This window comes from Microcaecilia unicolor, chromosome 3, assembly GCF_901765095.1.
Source record: "Microcaecilia unicolor chromosome 3, aMicUni1.1, whole genome shotgun sequence".
In the NCBI taxonomy this organism is placed as follows: Eukaryota; Metazoa; Chordata; class Amphibia; order Gymnophiona; family Siphonopidae; genus Microcaecilia; species Microcaecilia unicolor.
In genome coordinates this window covers 378,085,352-378,103,993 of record NC_044033.1, presented here as the reverse complement: position 1 = coordinate 378,103,993, position 18,642 = coordinate 378,085,352, and the positions used below count along the sequence as shown (strand labels likewise).

General features: G+C 41.1%; 1 protein-coding gene across 4 annotated transcripts in view; it reads left to right on the top strand.

The window, feature by feature from the left end:
* Positions 1-18,642, top strand: part of DPYSL5 (dihydropyrimidinase like 5) — a 209,394-nt gene that overhangs the window by 120,664 nt on the left and 70,088 nt on the right. For all 4 annotated transcript variants that reach the window (XM_030198630.1, XM_030198627.1, XM_030198628.1 and 1 more), the window contains exon 3: positions 14,016-14,174. In XM_030198630.1, the coding sequence (XP_030054490.1) occupies positions 14,016-14,174 (159 nt within the window). The remainder of the gene's footprint in view (positions 1-14,015; positions 14,175-18,642) is intronic.

Below are 18,642 nucleotides of genomic sequence, written 5' to 3'. Positions count from 1 at the left end.
TCCCGCCTAATTTTCTTTACTTGGACTGATATTGTTTTGTGGAACAGAATTGCCACCCCACGTTTTTTGGAGTCATCAGCAGAGGAAGCGAAGAAGGAGCATGGGTATTCTGGATGAGCTAACAGCCTCTCATGTGCCCTACGGAGATGGGTCTCCTGCAACAATACAATGTGCGGCCTAAACATCTGCATCTCTTTGAAAAACTTCTGTCTTTTCTGAGGCATATTCAGCCCCTTGACATTATATGATAAGATTTTTAAGTCTGTATTCATGCCTGGGCTATTACATCAGCTTTCTCTCCCTCCAAGAGGGATCCATCCACTTCATGTCTTTGTTCTAGCCAATACCAGTTGTGCTCCCTTCCCTCCCTAGCCCTCCCTCCCCCTAGTGATGACCCTCCCCCTACCCATGTCCCCCCCATCCCCCCATGTCTAGCACCAACTAACGGGATCAAGTCCCAGTAGTGGGAAGCGAGGAAGTAACCCACCAGCATTCAGGCAACCCAGCCCCCCCTCCCCCCCCAAATACCTATGTCATCACCAATTTTATGGACCCAGATTGAGCAACCTTAATTACCCATCTTCATGATTGGTCCCTGCCCATTGTTCATAACCTTAAATTTCCCCTCCTTTTAATATCTTGTAACTTATGCAACTTCATTCACAAGGAGCCTCACATCCTTAATTACCATTTCCTCCATTAACTATAATATTAAAGTTCACTTTTGCTAAAGGTAGCATTAATAAACAAGAAACAAAACATATTCAAACTTGAGACAAAGAGTAACACCAATAACTCTTTGCAACATTACCAGCCAGGATATCAATTTCAGCCATTTTTCTTCTGGTAAAGTTCAGGTTTCATCCACAGCCACTTTTCTTTTTGGAATATTTCTTTTAGGAGTGGCAGGAATCCTTTGCCACTTTTGAAGCTTTGTCTTCGTGGCTGGGGCCAAAGCGCCAGGCGGTTTATTAGTCTGTACCAGGCCTGCTCCATGCAGGGATTTCCAAGCTTCCATCATCGACGTCACTCTCATCTTGACCCCCTGAAGTGAGTACATCAAGGAAAAGGGGAAGCCCCATCTATATGTTATCTGTTCCTTGGCCAAAATGTCCAGAACTGGCTTCATGAGTCGTCTTTGCTGCAGAGTGAACTGTGATAAGTCTTGATAGACAGACACAGTGGCCCCACCAAATTCCAAGTTAGACTTTTCCCTGGCGCAGTTGAGCAATTGTTCCTTTGTTTCATACCTATGGAATCGGGTGATAATGTCCCGCGCTCTGTTTTCCTGCCGCTGACCCAGGGATCTATGTGCTCTGTCGATCTCAATCTTTACCCCTTCAGCGTCGGCCCCCAGCAAGCTGGCACACAGTGTCTGTACAATTTGAATAACATCCTCTGTTTCTCCACCCTCAGGAACTCCACGGAATCTCAGATTATTTCTCCTTCCCCTGTTTTCAAGATCATCAAGCTTGTATGTTAGATCTATTTGTTTTTGATCTAAAGCTTGGAGATTGGTTTCGACTGAGTGTATGGATTCAGAGTGCTCATCCACCTTGGCTTCTACCTCCTCAACTCTGTTCCCCAGCTCACGGAGGTCAGAGCTCAACGACTCCATTCTTTCCAAAATCTCATCCCTCGATTTATTTATATCAGCTTGTATACCGCTTAGGATCTGGCGAAGTTCGCCTGAGATTCCTTTTTTAATATGCGGTTTCCGCGATTCCGCTAGTGAAAGCGCTGAGTCAGAGTCAGAAGGAGAGACCGGCGCCATTACCTCGTGGCGCTTCGCGGTTTTGGCCGGCCCGCCGTCAGCTGCCTTCTCCTGCACTTTAGCTCGCGCCGAAGTCGCTTTACTCATCTTAAATTCAATGAGGAGCAGCGGAGAACACTGCAGGCCGATCCAAACAGGTTGGTGATAGCTTTTTATAGCTGTTGTAGTTGTCGAGGAACGGGAGCTAGAACGCTAGGCAGCCATCAGCTTCGGTGACGTCACTTCCTCTCCACAGTAATTCTTTTTACCCTGCAGTAAGCATGCATTAGCACTTATCGTAGCTTAGTAAAAGGGTCCCGAAGAGTCAGGCTTTCTTTGTGACCCCTTATTTTATATTAGATGGTTAGTCCGTGTACTGCACATGTGACTGAGTTGAAAGATTCTGCTATCAGGTAGTGTCTGTGTAGGAATCTTTAACAGTACAGCTTGTTCTACTTTCCCAGTAGTAAATATATTGGTGCTATAGAGCTCAGTATAATAATTATAGCACCGTCTTGTCTTTGGGGGTTAGGGCTATTATAGTGTGATAAGTTTCCTGCATAAGTTTTGAGTGTCTTTTTGCAAAGTCTTGTGTTATTTTGCAAAGTGTCTGGCCCTGTTTAAAAGCAGGCTATGGGGCAAGGGCCACCAAAGACGGCCCTCATTACACAAAATTAAAAATACTCAGAGCTAGTGGTTTCCACATCTGGTAGAGTCACTATATAAACGAAAGCCTGTCTGCTTTTAACAAATTGTCTGGAAGTGGAAGGAGCATGTGCTATTCCTGAGGTGATAATCACAATTTGAATATCTTTTGTATGATGTGTTGTACGAGGGATAGCTCCATTGTTGGGGAATATGGTGTTTGTGATACAGAACTGGAGTTTCAGGGTTTATATTGAGAGTCTGATCAATCCTGTAGAGAATCCAGACTCCACTTCCACACAGAAAAATGTATTCAATGATGCGATCAGTTATAATAACAGTTTTAAACTGGCTGGAGTGGGAAGGGTTATTGGTAGCCTATTGGTTAGAGCAGGGGTTCTCAACCCAGTCCTTGGGACACACCTAGCCAGTCAGGCTTTCAGGATCTCCACAATGAATATGCATGAGATACATTTGCATGCACTACCTCCATTCTATGCAAATGTATCTCATGCATATTCATTATGGATATCCTGAAATCCTGACTGGTTTGAAAACCCCTGGGTTAGAGTATCTAACACCTAGAGAAGCCTTGTTCAAATTCCACTGCTGCTGCTTGAGATCTTGGGGAAGTCAGTTAACCCTCCATTAAGCACTCTAACAAGGAAATACGCACTGTACCAGACTGCAACACACCTTGAGCTACTATTGAAAAAAGGCCAAATCCAAATAAATAGGCCATGATGTCTTATATTGCTAATTTAAAAGTGGGAGGAAAGAGGGGTATGATGTGTGGAAATATCACTTTGGCTTGCCACCCCAAATATTTCTGTCTAAAGAAGCCACTGGCTGATATGAATCCTATGTGTTCCTGTCTGCTTCCATCCCCGCCTCCCTCTGGGTTGTCTCTTGCACCAGCCTTCCCTTTCCCCTCCAGCTAGTTCCTGTGTCTGCCCATCTGCCTTCTCCTCTTCCTCCTCCTCACTCCTACACTCCTTTCTTCTCCCACCACTGCTCTTCTGTCCTTTTCTCTGCCCGTGCTGCCTCTTGCACCCCTCCTCTGCTGCCAGGGACTGACTGGAGAATTAGGAATAGGCAGTCTTGGAGTGGTTCCATGTACTTTGGGCGGAAACCCCAAGATAAGGCACAGCAAGTCTGGGTTCCAAGCAAGCAAGCACATAACAAACCTTTCTAGATCCAGGCTTAAAGATCAGGATAAGTTCTTAGGAGGTTAACAAACCTTTAGGTTCACAACAGTTTAGAAATGTTCAGGATAGCACTTACCAAACAGATATAGCAGAATTAGAAAAGGTTCAAAGAAGGGTGACCAACAGGCTCATTTTTGAAAGAGATGGACTATTCTGTTTCTAGGCAAGGTGATGGTCATAAATCTTTAACAACCAGCATAAACCATTTCCAAGTAAAAACTTTACCAGTAGACTCAATTCTTAATACAACTCTTCTTTAACACAGCAATCCCTCCTTTCAGTACCCTTCTCCACCACCGCCAACTCCAGGCTCCACCCTTTCTGCCTCACCTCACCCCACCCCATGCTTGGAACAAACTCCCTGAGCCCATACGCCAGGCCCCCTCCCTGCCCATCTTCAAATCATTGCTCAAAGCCCACCTCTTCAATGTCGCCTTCGGCACCTGACCACTACACCTCTACTCAGGAAATCTAGACTGCCCCAACTTGACATTTCGTCCTTTAGATTGTAAGCTCCTTTGAGCAGGGACCGTCCTTCTTTGTTAATTTGTACAGCGCTGCGTAACCCTAGTAACGCTCTAGAAATATTAAGTAGTAGTAGTAATCAAAGAAAAACAACTTTCAGTTCAGTTGCTTGGAAAGAATTTTGCCTTCTGCAAACAGAGTTCATATCTAGCCATCTCAGAGGCAAGGAGATGGCCAGAACCTCAGCTCAGCTGAGAGGAAAGGCATTAATACACAATGGGGAAAATGTAGGAAAGTGATTTGGGAAAATTATGAATTTTGATGGAATCACAATAGATTATGGAGGGATCAGCCCCTAGAACAGCTGCTGATCACAAAGGTATGCTAGGAAGACTGGGACATTCTATCACAGCCCCCAGGGGGAGAGAGGGAAGGCTGGCCCTGGCCTAGAACTAAGAGCCAATAGGAAAAGCTCACAAGGAGTCTATCACAGGAAACTACAATTATAGGGATAGCAGCCCTAATAAATAGTGCTATCTACAGACAGACAATACAATTGAATACAAATAATACCCCTACTAAATATACATAACAATACACTCTACTTCCATGAATGTGGGGGCAGAACAAACACTTTCAATCCAAAGATTCATTTCAGACACACCTGAAGATAGTAGACTGCACAAAAGGGACAACATTCAGAAATCAGAAAAGCCAACAGACAACTCCTCAATCCTTCCTTTTAAAAAAAAAACCTCCAGAGCCTAGTTCAATGCCTGTCCCATCCCTGCAGGATACTGGTTTTTGTTTGGAGTGCACATCTCCTGGAATTATGAGTGAATGGTGAACAAGCCTATCCTTAGTCCCAGTCTTTTTATGAAGTCAATCATAAGTAAAGACTTTTTAGCACATTATTTAATACATTGGTAAATGTTGCTTCTATTTTAGCACAGAAGTAAAGTTTGCTTTGGTTTAACCACTCAATTCTTGATTTAACATAGAAGTTGTAGTTTAGCATACTATGAATCTCAACACACACTTTATTATATCCAAAGTAAAGATATACAATGTAATGTGGAAGAAAAAACACAATCTGAGCTAAACTTTTCATGCAGATGTGGTCCTGTCACACAGTGGATTTATAACATTTTACATGAGGTTGAATACTCCCTCTTTCTTCACACCTTCCTAGTGATAAATACTACCACAAAAATAAGACTTGGGGACTGATGGAATAAACTACGCTATCGTTTAGCTCTGTAGTTTGCTTTTGATTTTCCAGGATTAATCTTATTACCAACATAAGAGTCCACATAAGAGTTTTAGCATAGAAAAATCCACAATAAAACCACCACACTAGAGGATAGTGCAGTTGATATATAAAACACATGCAAAATGGCCAAATAATAAATTGTTTCCAGTGTTAAGAAGCACTAAATTTGGCACAGTTTAATTCTGTTGTAGCACTGAATCTTTACTCCAACTCAGAGCTGGAATGAAGATTGTGACTTTGGAGCAGAGTGTCCCATGAGGTTTCGTGCAGCTCTTCACCTCAGGTGACCCAGACCAGCAGAGTTTCCAGGTGACTCAAGTGCAGCCTGAATGTAGCTCAGGTAATCTCTGGATACCAACTCTCCCCACCCCGTTTGGGAGACAGGAGCAATACCCACTAACTCATGCCTTTGGCATGGTCATCTTGAAAATGGTGGCTCCTGATCCCTAGTTGTATGTCTTAACATACCACTGAGGATCCACCCACCAGATAAGGGAGTTGCCCTCTTATTTGGCAGGCTGACCCCTAACATTGAATTATGACATACAGCTAGAGGTCAGGCGCCACTATTCTTCAAGATGGTAATGTAGGAGGAGGACCTTCCTAGGTTTAGGTATTTAATGTCAGTCTGTTGGGGCTCTCTCAGCTTTGGAACCTCTCTTAGGGCCTCCTTGTGCTGGATGTCGATAGCCTCAGGAGAAGGATTTTTTTCCTTCTCCTGTCAATAAGTAAACCAGTCCCTGTGCAGGACTAAATACTGAATGGGAATTGGCTCAAGCACTGACAGGAAAAGCGAAAAAATACTTCTGCCCAATGTAGAAAATAGCAACATGTTACTACAGCAGTGTTTGCTGTTTTTTCTGTCCGTTTACATTTTTTTAATGCTGTATAATTTGCATGAAATTAGTTTACTGCATCAGGAGTAAAAAAAACAATTTTCAATGTTTGCAGTATAACATTGTATGTAGAAGGATTAGCACACCGTTCTAACACACAACTTATTGCATCGGCCCCTCAAAGAACTGACTTGGCTTCCCTTTCATAATTTGTCAATTTGTGCCTTGCTTGATAGGCTCAGTGGCATGCAGATTAACAAAACAGTAGCATGAAACTTTTAGCACATTGTAGGGTTAAAAGGCCATTTCTCTTAATGGAGGAGGGTAAACAGCGGAGTGCCGCAGGGATCTGTACTGGGACCAGTGCTATTTAACATATTTATAAATGATCTGGAAATTGGAATGACGGGTGAGGTAATTAAATTTGCAGATGACACAACCCTATTCAAGTTTGTTAAAACACATGTGGACTGTGAAAAATTGCAGGAAGACCTTAGGAAATTGGAAGACCAGACATCCAAATGGCAGATAAAATTTAATGAGGACAAATGCATAGTGATAAATTGGGAAGAATAACCCAAATCATAGCTTCCTCATGCTAGAGTCCACCTTGGGAGTCAGGACCCAAGAAAAAGATCTAGGTGTGGTTGTAGATAATAACGCTGAAATCATCTGCTCATTGTGTGGTGGTGGTGGCCAAAAAAGCAAACAGGATGCTAGGAATTATTAGGAAAAGGATTGTAAATAAGACCAAGAATACTATAATGCCTCTGTATCACTCTATGGTGCAACCTCGTCTTGAGTACTGTGTTCAGTTCTGGTTGCCGTATCTCAAAAAAGAAATAGCAGAAATAGAAATGGTTCAAAGAAGAGTGACCAAAATGATAAAAAAGATGGAACTTCTCTCATATCAGGAAAGACTAAAGAGGTTAGGGCTCTTCAGCTTGGAAAAGAGACTGATGAGGGGAGATATGATTGAGGTCTACAAAATCCTGAGTGGTGAAGAACAAGTAGAAGTAAATTGTTATTTTACTTGTTCCAAAAGTACAAAGACTAGGGGACACTCAAGGAAGTTACATGGAAATACTTTTAAGATAAATAGGAGGAAATATTTATTTTCCTCAACGAATAGTTAAGCTCTGGAACTCTTTGCTGGAGGATGTGGTAACAGAGTTTAGCGTATCTGGGTTTAAAAAAGGTTTGGACAAGTTCCTGGAGGAGAAGTCCTTAGTCTGCTATTGAGACAGACAGGGGAACCCTGGGATTTGTAGTATGGAGTGTTGCCACGATTTGGGTTTCTGCCAGGTACTTGTGACCTGACTTGGCCACTGTTTGGAAAACAGGATACTGAGCTAGAAGAGCCATTGGTCTGACCCAGTATGACTACTCTTATGCTCTTCAGCTTGGAAAAGAGATGGCTGAGGGGAGATTTGATTGAGATCTACAAAATCATGAGTAGTGTAGAACGCGTACAAGTGAATCGATTTGTTGCTCTTTCAAAAAGTACAAAGACTAGGGGACACTCAACGAAGTTACATGAAAATACTTTTAAAACAAATAGGAGGAAATATTTTTTCACTCGATGAATAATTAAGCTCTGGAACTCATTGCCAGAGGATATGATATCAGCAGTTAGCATGTCTGGATTTAAAAAACATTTGGACAAGTTCCAGAAGGAACATGAGGAAGCCACTGCTTACTATGGGATTGGTAGCATAGAATCCTGCTACTATTTGAGTTTCTGCCCGGTACTTGTGACCTGGATTGGCCACTGTTGGAAACAGGATACTGGGCTAGAAGGACCATTGGTCTGACCCAGTATAGCTATTCTTATGTTCTTACCTCTGTTATTTGCAGTGCTATCTTAAAAAACAAATTGTTCCCATGTGACCACTGTATCAGGCAAGCAGCAATGTAGTATGTTGCATTGCCAAACTAATTAGACTGCAAATTAGTCTGTAACTCCACAAGCATAGCTAAACACAGAATTAAAACAAGCTTTTGTGGCAGTGTTATTCCTTTGCCTCTGTTTGCACTGTATAGCATCAGGGAGCTGTCCATGAGAGATGGTGCTGAAATGAAATGGCATATGCTGTGCTCTCACAAAACTGCTGACAGTTATCTACCATGTAACAAAATAGCTAGTTGTAGATCTAACAGGAAGGATTCACACAATAAGGAGCAAAAGCTTTAACGAGCAGGAGAGAAATGTATTTTAAATGAATATCATACCTAATGAAGAAATGGAGACAATTTAAACGATATTGTATAACCTCATCCATTTGTAGATTGACTTTGAATAGGAAATTACTTGATTTTCTTGAACTGATTGTCTTCAAAACTAGGAGAATACTTGCATTTCAAATGTTGTCCTTAATTATGTTCTTCTTAGCAATCACTGTTCTTATAAGTACATAAGTATTGCCATACTGGGACAGACCAAAGGTCCACCAAGCCCAGCATCTTGTTTCCAACAGTGGCCAATCCAGGTCACAAATACCTGGCAAGATACCAAAAAAGTACAAAACATTTTATGCTGCTTATCCCAGAAATAAGCAGTGGATTTTCCCCATTTTAATAATGGTCTATGGACTTTTCCTTTAGGAAGTTGGCCAAACATTTTTTTAAACCTCACTAAGCTAACCGCCTTTACCACATTCTCTGGCAATGAATTCCAGAGTTTAACTACACGTTGAGTGAAGAAAAAGTTTCTCTGATTCGGTTCAAAATTTAATACTTTGTAGCTTCATTGATTGCCGCCTAGTCCTAGTATTTTTGAAAAAAGTAAACAGACTCTTCACGTCTACCCTTTCCACTCCACTCATTATTTTATAGACCTCTATCATATCTTCCCTCAGCAGTCTTTTCTCTAAGCTGAAGAGCCCTAGCCGCTTTAGCCTTTCCTCATAGGGAAGTCGTCCCATCCCCTTTATCATTTCCGTCGCCCTTCTCTGCACCTTTTCTAATTCCACTATATCTTTTTTGAGATGCGGTGATCAGAATTGAACAAAGTATTCGAGGTTTGGTCGCACCATGGATCGATAGATACAAAGGCATTATAACATCCACATTTTTGTTTTCCATTCCTTTCCTAATAATACCTAACATTTTATTTGCTTTCTTAGCCGCAACAGCACACTGAGCAGAAGGTTTCAATGTATCATCAACGATGACACCTAGATCCTTTTCTTGGTTGGTGACTCCTAATGTGAAACCTTGCATTATGTAGCTATAATTCGTGTTCCTCTTTCCCACATGCATCACTTTGTACTTGCTCACAGTAAATGTCATTTGCCATTTAGACACCCAGTGTCCCAGTCTTTGAATAACTTTGTGTCATCAGCAAATTTAATTACCTCACTAGTTACTCCCATTTCTAGGTCATTTATAAATATGTTAAAAAGCAGCGGTCCCAGCACAGACCCCTGGGGAAGCCCACTAACTACCCTTCTCCATTGAGAATACTGACCATTTAACCCTACTCTCTGTTTTCTATCTTTTAACCAGTTTTTAATCCACAATAGGACACTGCCTCCTATCCCATGACTCTCCGATTTCCTCTGGAGTCTTTCATGAGGTACTTTGTCAAACGCCTTTTGAAAATCCAGATACACAATATCAACTGGCTCACCTTTATCCACATGTTTGTTCACCCCTTTTGGTCCTTCAGAAGTTACCATTCTGAGGTCTGCTAGTCAGAAATATGGCAACAGTGTTAAGAAAGTGATACTTAGAATTAAGAAAATGCAGAGCAGAAACGTCAGAGCAGAGAGGGATTATTCATCAAAGCCAAGTATTGATTGTATGGTGAAGTTAAAGTGTTCTCTATGCCCAGTTTGCTTATATTGTCTACTTTATTTCCAGTTCCATTGGATCGAGGCCCAGCAATTATAATTTTGTAATTTCACCACTTAGCTTTAAAGACAAGTCGCTCCATTGTACAAGCAGCGAAAAAACATCCCAAATATCGCTGACAGCTCAAATCCTGTGCTCCAAGAAAGGTCTTCCTTGTTTCCCATAGCTGCTTCAGAAACCTACCATACTGGCTTTCCCACTTTTCTCTCCTGACTATTCCATATACTCCCTCTAGACAACTGCATTCATTGGCTTCCCACCAGTTAGTTCTCCCTGTTCCCAAGTTGGCCCACCTTGAATCTACTTGGCATACTGCATTTTACTTTTTGGGTCCAAAACTTTGGAATGATCTTCTTCCATCTTTACGGTCTGAACCCTCATTTAAGACCTTCAAGTTCCTCCTTAAATCTTTTTATTTCTTTAGTGTGTTCCCTTTACTACAGGGAATAATTCCACTACTATTTAATTTTGTATAAATAGTCTTGGATTGTTTGACTCTTTCTATTGTGGAATTCCTTTCATGTGTTAAATATGTTCTTTTAATAATTTATGTTAAACCACCCTGACCTGCTTGTCCAGAAAGGGTTGTATACCAAGTTTAAAAAAAAATAAACAAGAGCAGGTTTGTTAATATACCATTGGTTCATTTGGCAAGATTTTTTTTTTTTTTTTTTGCAGTGAGGCACAGCACAAACAGCCTGTCTGTAATCTAGGTACTGGTGCTGTTTAAATGGATCATTAATGTGCTTGTTCTGCCCTGCCACCTACTCTGATTCTTCCTTTTTCTTCTTCTTCTTTTCTCCATCTATACTTCTTCCCTTGGTACTCTGATCTCATCCCATGGTTTTCAGTATCATCTTTACGCTGATGACTCCCAGGTCTACCTCTCCACACCAGAAATCTCAGCCGAAATCCAGGCCAAAGTATCAGCCTGCCTGTCTGACATTGCTGCCTGGATGTCTCAGTGCCATCTGAAACTAAACATGACCAAGACTGAGCTTCTTATCTTTCCCCCTAAACCAACCTCTCCTCCTCCCCCATTCTCTATTTCTATGGATAACACTCTCATCCTTCCTGTCTCATCAGCTCGTAACCTTGGGGTCATCTTTGACTCCTCCCTTTCCTTCTCTGCACATATTCAGCAGACTGCTAAAACCTGTTGTTTCTTTCTCTATAATATCACCAAAATTCGCCCTTTCCTTTCTGAGCACACTACCAGTACCCTCATCCACACTCTTATCACCTCTCGCTTAGACTATTGCAACTTGCTTCTCACAGGTCTCCCACTTAGCCATCTCTCGCCTCTTCAATCTGTTCAAAATTCTGCTGCACGACTAATATTCCGCCAGGGTCGTTATGCTCATATTAGCCCTCTCCTCAAGTCACTTCACTGGCTTCCTATCCGTTTCCACATACAGTTCAAACTCCTCTTATTGACCTATAAGTGCATTCACTCTGCAGCTCCTTAGTACCTCTCCACTCTCATCTCTCCCTACATTCCTCCCCAGGAACTCCGTTCACTGGGTAAATCTCTCTTATCTGCACCCTTCTCTTCCACCGCTAACTCCAGACTCCGTTCCTTTTATCTTGCTGCACCATATGCCTGGAATAGACTTCCTGAGCCGGTACGTCAAGCTCCATTTCTGACCGTCTTCAAATCTAAGCTAAAAGCCCACCTTTTTGATTCTGCTTTTAACTCCTAACCCTTATTCACTTGTTCAGAACCCTTATTTTATCATCCTCACTTTAATATGCCCTTATCTCTTGTTTGTCCTGTTTGTCTGCCCTAATTAGATTGTAAGCTCTGTCGAGCAGGGACTGTCTCTTCATGTTCAAGTGTACAGCGCTGCATATGTCTAGTAGTGCTGTAGAAATGATAAGTAGTAGTAGTAGTTCTTCTTTCCTGTCATGCAGGGCAGACGAGAGACACAGCTGGGCCCAGGGTAGGACCGCCACCACACCATGCACTCCCCCCCCACCTAGGCCGCCACTATGCCGCACGCCCCCCTCACTCAGGCCGCCCCCCCCCCCCACTCAAGCCATTGTCCCCAACTCTCCCTTTACATACCAGATTAATTAGAGCTGTGTCTTATCTTTCACACAAACAGAATTACTTCTAATCAAAAATACAGACCCTGAGTGCACTTGCGGTCAAGGCAGAGTTGAAAAACAATCTTTAAAATTCACTTCTATTACACTCCGTGTGCAACCTGCTCATGCCCTGTCCACTTGCACGACCCTCTTGCAGTTACACACTGAAGCATGTTGGTTCTATCTTTATAGAATAGCACCTAAGCACAGTTACATTTGGAGTGGAGGAGTAGCCTAATGGTTAGTGCAGTGGGCTTTTGATCCTGTTAAGTTGGGTTCAATTCCCACTGTGGCTCCTTGTGACCTTGGATAAGTCACTTAACCCTCCTTTGCTCCAGTTACAGAAACTTAGATTGTGAACCCACTAGGGACAGAGAAAGTACCTGTCTATAATGTGTACAGTACTGCATACATCTGGTAGTACTATAGAAATGATTAGTAGTAAGTGCCGTGTACCCACATTTTGGCACTTAACTTCTGTTTGAGCACCAAAAGTTACATTCTGAATTCACACCTAGTTTGTGGCACACCATATAGAATTAGGGAGTAAATCTGTAAGTTTGATGTCCCAGATACCAATATAAATAGGTATAGCTTGAAACATTTTAGACATTTCAAGTTAATCGTAGATATTCGGCAGTTCTATCTAAAAGGATGGTGTTTCTTAAAATACATATCATTGTAAACCATCAAATTTTGGGGCCCTTTTACTAAGCCACGTAGGCGCCTATGTGCGCCAATTTGTAACTACCGCTCCGGCTACCACGTGGCCCGGGTGGTAATTTCATTTTATACGTGCGCTGGAAAATATATTTTATTTTCCGGCCCGCGGCGCTAACCTGGTAGTAATGGGCATTTTACGCGCCTTGACGATTACCATCCAGTTAAAGCATGAGACCTTACTGCTAAGTGAATGGGTAGCGGTAAGGTCTCAGACCCAAAATGGATGCGTGCCAATTTTCATTTTGCCACACGTCCATTTTCGGCCACAAAAAAGGCATTTTTTACAGGCGCATTTTTATTTATTTGTTTATTTGTCACATTTGTATCCCACATTTTCCCACCTATTTGCAGGCTCAATGTGGCTTACATAGTACCGTAAAGGCGTTTGCCCATTCTGGCATGAACAAATACAAAGTGATATTGTGGTAGAATAAAATTCATGTGTAACAGACACATTAAGGAATCGTGGAGAGAAAGAGTTATTTTATGTCCATTACGAGCTTTGGTTTCGTTGTGTTGCAGGGTTCAGGCATTTAAGTTGGGTCGGTAGGGTATGCCTTTTTGAACAGGTTAGTTTTTAGTTATTTCCGGAAGTTTAGGTGGTCATACGTTGTTTTTTGAAAAATGGATCTGTGCACGTCCAAAACATGTACTTACTCTAGTGCAGGCCTTTGTTCAGCGCACCTTAGTAAAAGGACCCCTTAGTTATTTTAAATTATACATTGCCCGCACAGTTGATTACTGACTTTCATGAAAATACTTATCTGCTGATTGCCTAATCTTATGTATCTGTGATTTCCTATCACCTTTCTTGACTGCTGCTGCTCATGATTGAACCGTGCATACAGTATATCACCCCATCTGAAAATTTAGCATACTGGAATCGCACCAGTTACTAAGGATAGATTTCAGCAATACACAGATCAGTCTCACTTGCAAATAATTGTCCAACATACAATACTTTAATAATTCTCAGAAGAATAAGAGATGATAATTTAGCTACATACTTTGCCAAAATCAAAGAAAAGAGGTTGTGAAGTTCAGTTAATGCTGATGTTAGCATCAAAGCAGGACCTTATATAGAAACACCAGAATCCAAGATAAAAATGCACAAATAACTCATCTTCAGATGCAGTGAATCCTGACTACCTATCTCTGTTCTCCAGGCTGCCCTTGTTGGAGGGACCACCATGATCATTGGCCATGTGTTACCAGACAAGGATGTTTCCCTGCTGGATGCCTACGAGAAGTGCAGGAGCCTCGCTGATCCCAAGGTCTGCTGCGATTACTCTCTTCACATGGGAATCACCTGGTGGGGACCCAAGGTAATAAATTCCTATCCAGAAATGATTAAAAGACTGTTGGAAGCCAAACACCCTGTTGCATGAATACAAAGATCTAAAAGTGCATTTAATTAAAATTGGATGCATGTTAGATGTCTAAATCTAGTTATGTGTTGATACCTTGTTCTGTTTGAGAGGTGGTGGGGTTGGCTCAGTGTTCTTCACCCAGCTTCTTTGGGTTCCCAGCTTAATTAGAACTGGTCTATGTGTGCAAGTAGCCTTCACTTAAAGGGTTTACCCTAATTTTATATCCTTTCCCCAGCTTGGCCCAGTAACCATTGCAGCAGTCTTAGTCCTACAGCTCCCTCAGCAACCTAACTCAACCTACATCTGATCACTAGGTGCCACATTAAACTACGTCAGAAACTCCCACTCCCCACGTTATGTGAACACCTCTTGTAGCATATCTAGTAGCCCAGGGATCAGAAGCTTCACCTAGGAAATGAATCCAGTCCACCTTGCCATTCAGTCAGCAAGTTCTCTTGCTCATCATCATTCCTTGTAAAATTAAAAGCTTGTTTGATACAGCAGTAGGACACTTGGGACTGAGTCTAAGGCAGGGCCTCTCAAACTGTGAGTCACAATCTTAAATGGGGTTGTGAAACCCATGAATGGCGTCATGACCTGGGTGGGCCTTCCATAAAGACATCATTGGCATGCACCACTGGGGGGGTCATGTGCTTTCTGTGTCTGCACAAATGGGGTCATGTCTACAGAAAGTTTAATAAACCCTGCTCTAAGAATCAAAGGTAGACACTGCATCAGAAATGACAAGAGTTCGAGTTTTTCTGACTTTCTAATAGGAAGTCATGCTGGAGAAAGACAAATGTAAACTTGTGACAGATAATCTTCTGAAAAGTCATTTTTTACCTAATTCAAAGGTTTAAAATCACCCCAGTATATCAGAGATCCTCTTTACAAATCCAGCACAGAATGTTCAATTGTAAGGCAAAGCCCATTTTCAGTAACAGAGGACAATTCCTGTAGATTCACTGCTTAGTTCACCAGGGCCAGAAAACTGCTGAGAAAAGATAGTGAATGTACCCTACACCCCTCCCCCACAGAACTGGCTTAAAAGGTCATTGCGTACCTTCTGCTGATTGTTAGACTACATCCTAAAGTGATTGCAAAGTGCCCAAGATCCAGAAAACATTCATCTTGTAGGAAGAATAAAAGCTCATTCTGGGTCTCAAAAGACCTGAATTAAAATCCTTTTTCTGATATTGCCACTGCAAGTTACTGTATCTCCTGTTGCTCAGGATTGGATTGGAAGAGCACTGGGTAAAGGGGTCACTGTACCTGTATATAATTTGTTCTAATGGGTACTGGTTTAGGGTGTTGAATAAAATCCCAAAATAATAATGTTTTGCTTTCCCTGTCATGTAATTTTGCTTAGGGACTTTAACCAATAACATGAAGACTGTGAAGAATTCATGCTAACAAATTGTCTGCCATAACAGGGATTCTTTCCATTTGTTCAACCTTTTTCATTAATCTAGTAGATTCCTGTGGTGGAGACGCCTATAACAACCTCAAAAAAAAAAATCTACAATTCCAGAATCTGTTAACTACAGTTTTCAAAGCTATTTACCTAGATGAAAATAACAAGTCTGAAAACTGACCTCTTCTGCATGGTGGAAAGTGTGCGCCAGCCTCCACGGTGGACTTGATTTTAGCTGTGGAAAAAAAGCTTCATGGGGTATGTGTTTAGGTTAAGGGAGTAAAATAGCACAAGTACTGAAGAAAGGTTATAGTTCTCATAGGCCAGTGCAAGAGCTTCCAGAAAAGAGGTGAAGGAGGATAAGCATAGAATATATTTTGAAAAAATTGTGAGAAACAGGCTGAACTGATCACCAGTCAGGAAGCAGCAGGGCCCGATCAGTTTGCTTTGAAGAACCAGGTAATGAAGTGATTTCACTTAGGTGAGATAGCCAGTGTGAGTGTAGGCTTCTTGTAAATTTATTCAGGATAATATATCCCAATTTTTATTGAAATTGATCAGGTTTCGACAGAGTTCTGAAGAAAACAAGCTTTGTACAATCTTTTTTTTTCTTTTTAAACAGTGTATACATACATTTTTTTAAACCCCCAGTATTGTGTCAACATGAGTTTGTTAGTTCTAATACTAATTATGTCACATTAATATGGATTTAAACTATCTCAACACTGTAGCCAGAACTGGTGCTTTTTTGTAAGAAAAAGGGTATCGGTACTCATACAGGACAACCTTAGGGGCGAGGGTCACTATATAGTAGCCACACCCCCACAGTAACCACACCCCTTTTCCCAGCCATGGAGAATATAAAAAGGCATTATTGGAAATATTTTCTCCAATTTGTTTTAAATTTACTGCTTAGTAACTTTGTTGCAGACAGAATAATAGAATTCAGTTATATCATAGGAGCAAGTAGATGGATATGTCTGAAACAGATCAGCATATATACACAACTGGGTATTTAAATGTCTATCCTTTAACAATGCCGAATGTTCAGAATTCATAGTCATAAGTATAGACTGTTTTTCTCAAACATTATCACATGCACACACCAGAACAGGCATCCGTTCACACATTGCAAAGGTAAATAACAACTTATACAGAGTACATCCAAAATTTTATTTTTATTTTCTCATTTCCATGTTCTAAAATTCTAGACAGCAGACGTACAATCAGTAGGACCCAAAGCAATCCAAAACAACTAATGTCAGAAACAACACAGTTTATACCTAACTGTTCAACCACCCTTAAGATTCACCTTTGGGTTTTAAAAAACAAAACCATGTGTATATAAGGACTGGATAAATTAGTTAAAACAAAGTTTAAAGTAATTGCCCTTAATATGTAATACTTGGTAAAAATAACGAAACAGTGATGGAATATTCACATAGCAAGCAGCCTGAGCCAACAGATTTATTTTCCACTGAACATAGTTAATTTTGTATGAATTTGGCGGCTAATAGTGTGCTGAACTGGACAATGTTGGCACATTTAGAGTAACTCAGGACAGAACTTCTGCATGAAGGAAGCCCTTCCCTCATTGTTGAATATGTCTCTGTGAAATAGTAGTAATAAAAAAGGCAAGTACATTTTTATAATATAGCACTGCATTCCCCAAAACAAAAGGAGCAAGTTCCAATATGCCATCTTTTTCTTTTGGTGTAAGGCACAGAAAGAAAAAAGATGTTAAATGCTCCCAGATTTCAACCTAATTAATGTTTTGTTTTGTTGTTTAATTGTACTTATAAATAGTATGTCTGATTGTTAATGTAACCAGTATGAAAAGAATTTTATTTTAAAGAAATACCTGTCTCGAGCTGCTGGGGGAGTGCTTCATGAGTGTGTCCTGTGCTGGGTGCAGACCCGATTCGGAAATTTGTTTTCAGTACATTAGGCGGAGTGCCGGGCTGCCCTGAAGATGGAGAAGGCTGGTTGGGGCCATTAAGAAAGTCCCCAGAGAAGCTGAGTCCTGCTGGGCACTGGGGGTAGCTGCACACACATGTGCAGTGCTAGTGGTGTGTGATGACATCACCAGTGATGTTACACGCGCATGTGGGAACTTGATCCCAATGGCTCCGGAGGTACTCCGGAATCAGGGGACTACTACACTACCACTTAATTAAAAATAAAAGGAGGAACAATTGTTTTGACCCATCAAACATCCTAAAATAAGGTGGCAGTATTGTTTGGGATTGCAAATTTGTGCATGCGCGAATGCATGCATGAATGGCAAATTTTAAATTAATCTTAGTCCAAGGCTTGCTGGGAAGGGAAGGGGCTCTGGTGAGCTTACTGATGACTCATGCAATCCTGGAGTGGCGCAGAAAACCGTGCATGCACAGTAAAACCTGTTCTGGCACATACTAATTAAAGTAAATAATTTTTATGTTTTAAAAGAGTTTGCAAGGTTTAAAATTAAAGAATTTTAATGTAGGGAACTTGCATACATGTGCTATGGGTTCATTTAAGCCCTGTTTACTTGCAAAATCATTGCGGTTTTAAAGCTTTCTGTTTTGGAGTTCTGGGGTTTAGAAGAATGCAAATTTTTACATAATTCAGATTAGGGCATTGCTCTGACCTGAATTATATAGTTAAAAAAAAAACAAAAAAAGATTTTGAAGGTTATTTTTAGTATAAAATAGGGAAATGGAATGTTAAGTAGCGTTTGTGTGCTTGTAAGAAATGCTCTGATTGGCTGCACTGCTCAAGAAAGGAATCTGACAAAAAACAGTTGGTGGGAGAACAACGGAAGATTTTGAAGAAGGCAGAAGCACTGCTAATGGTGTCTGAGAGTTTGTGGTGTGAGAGATATTTAGAGAGTGGAAAAAATTGAAAGAGTATTCTCAGATAATACATATACATTTTTTCTGAGTAGAGTGTGAGAGTGTATGTATCTCACAGGTTTATTTTTAAAGAAATATTGAGCTCAGAGGGACGTTTAGCATTATATTTTCT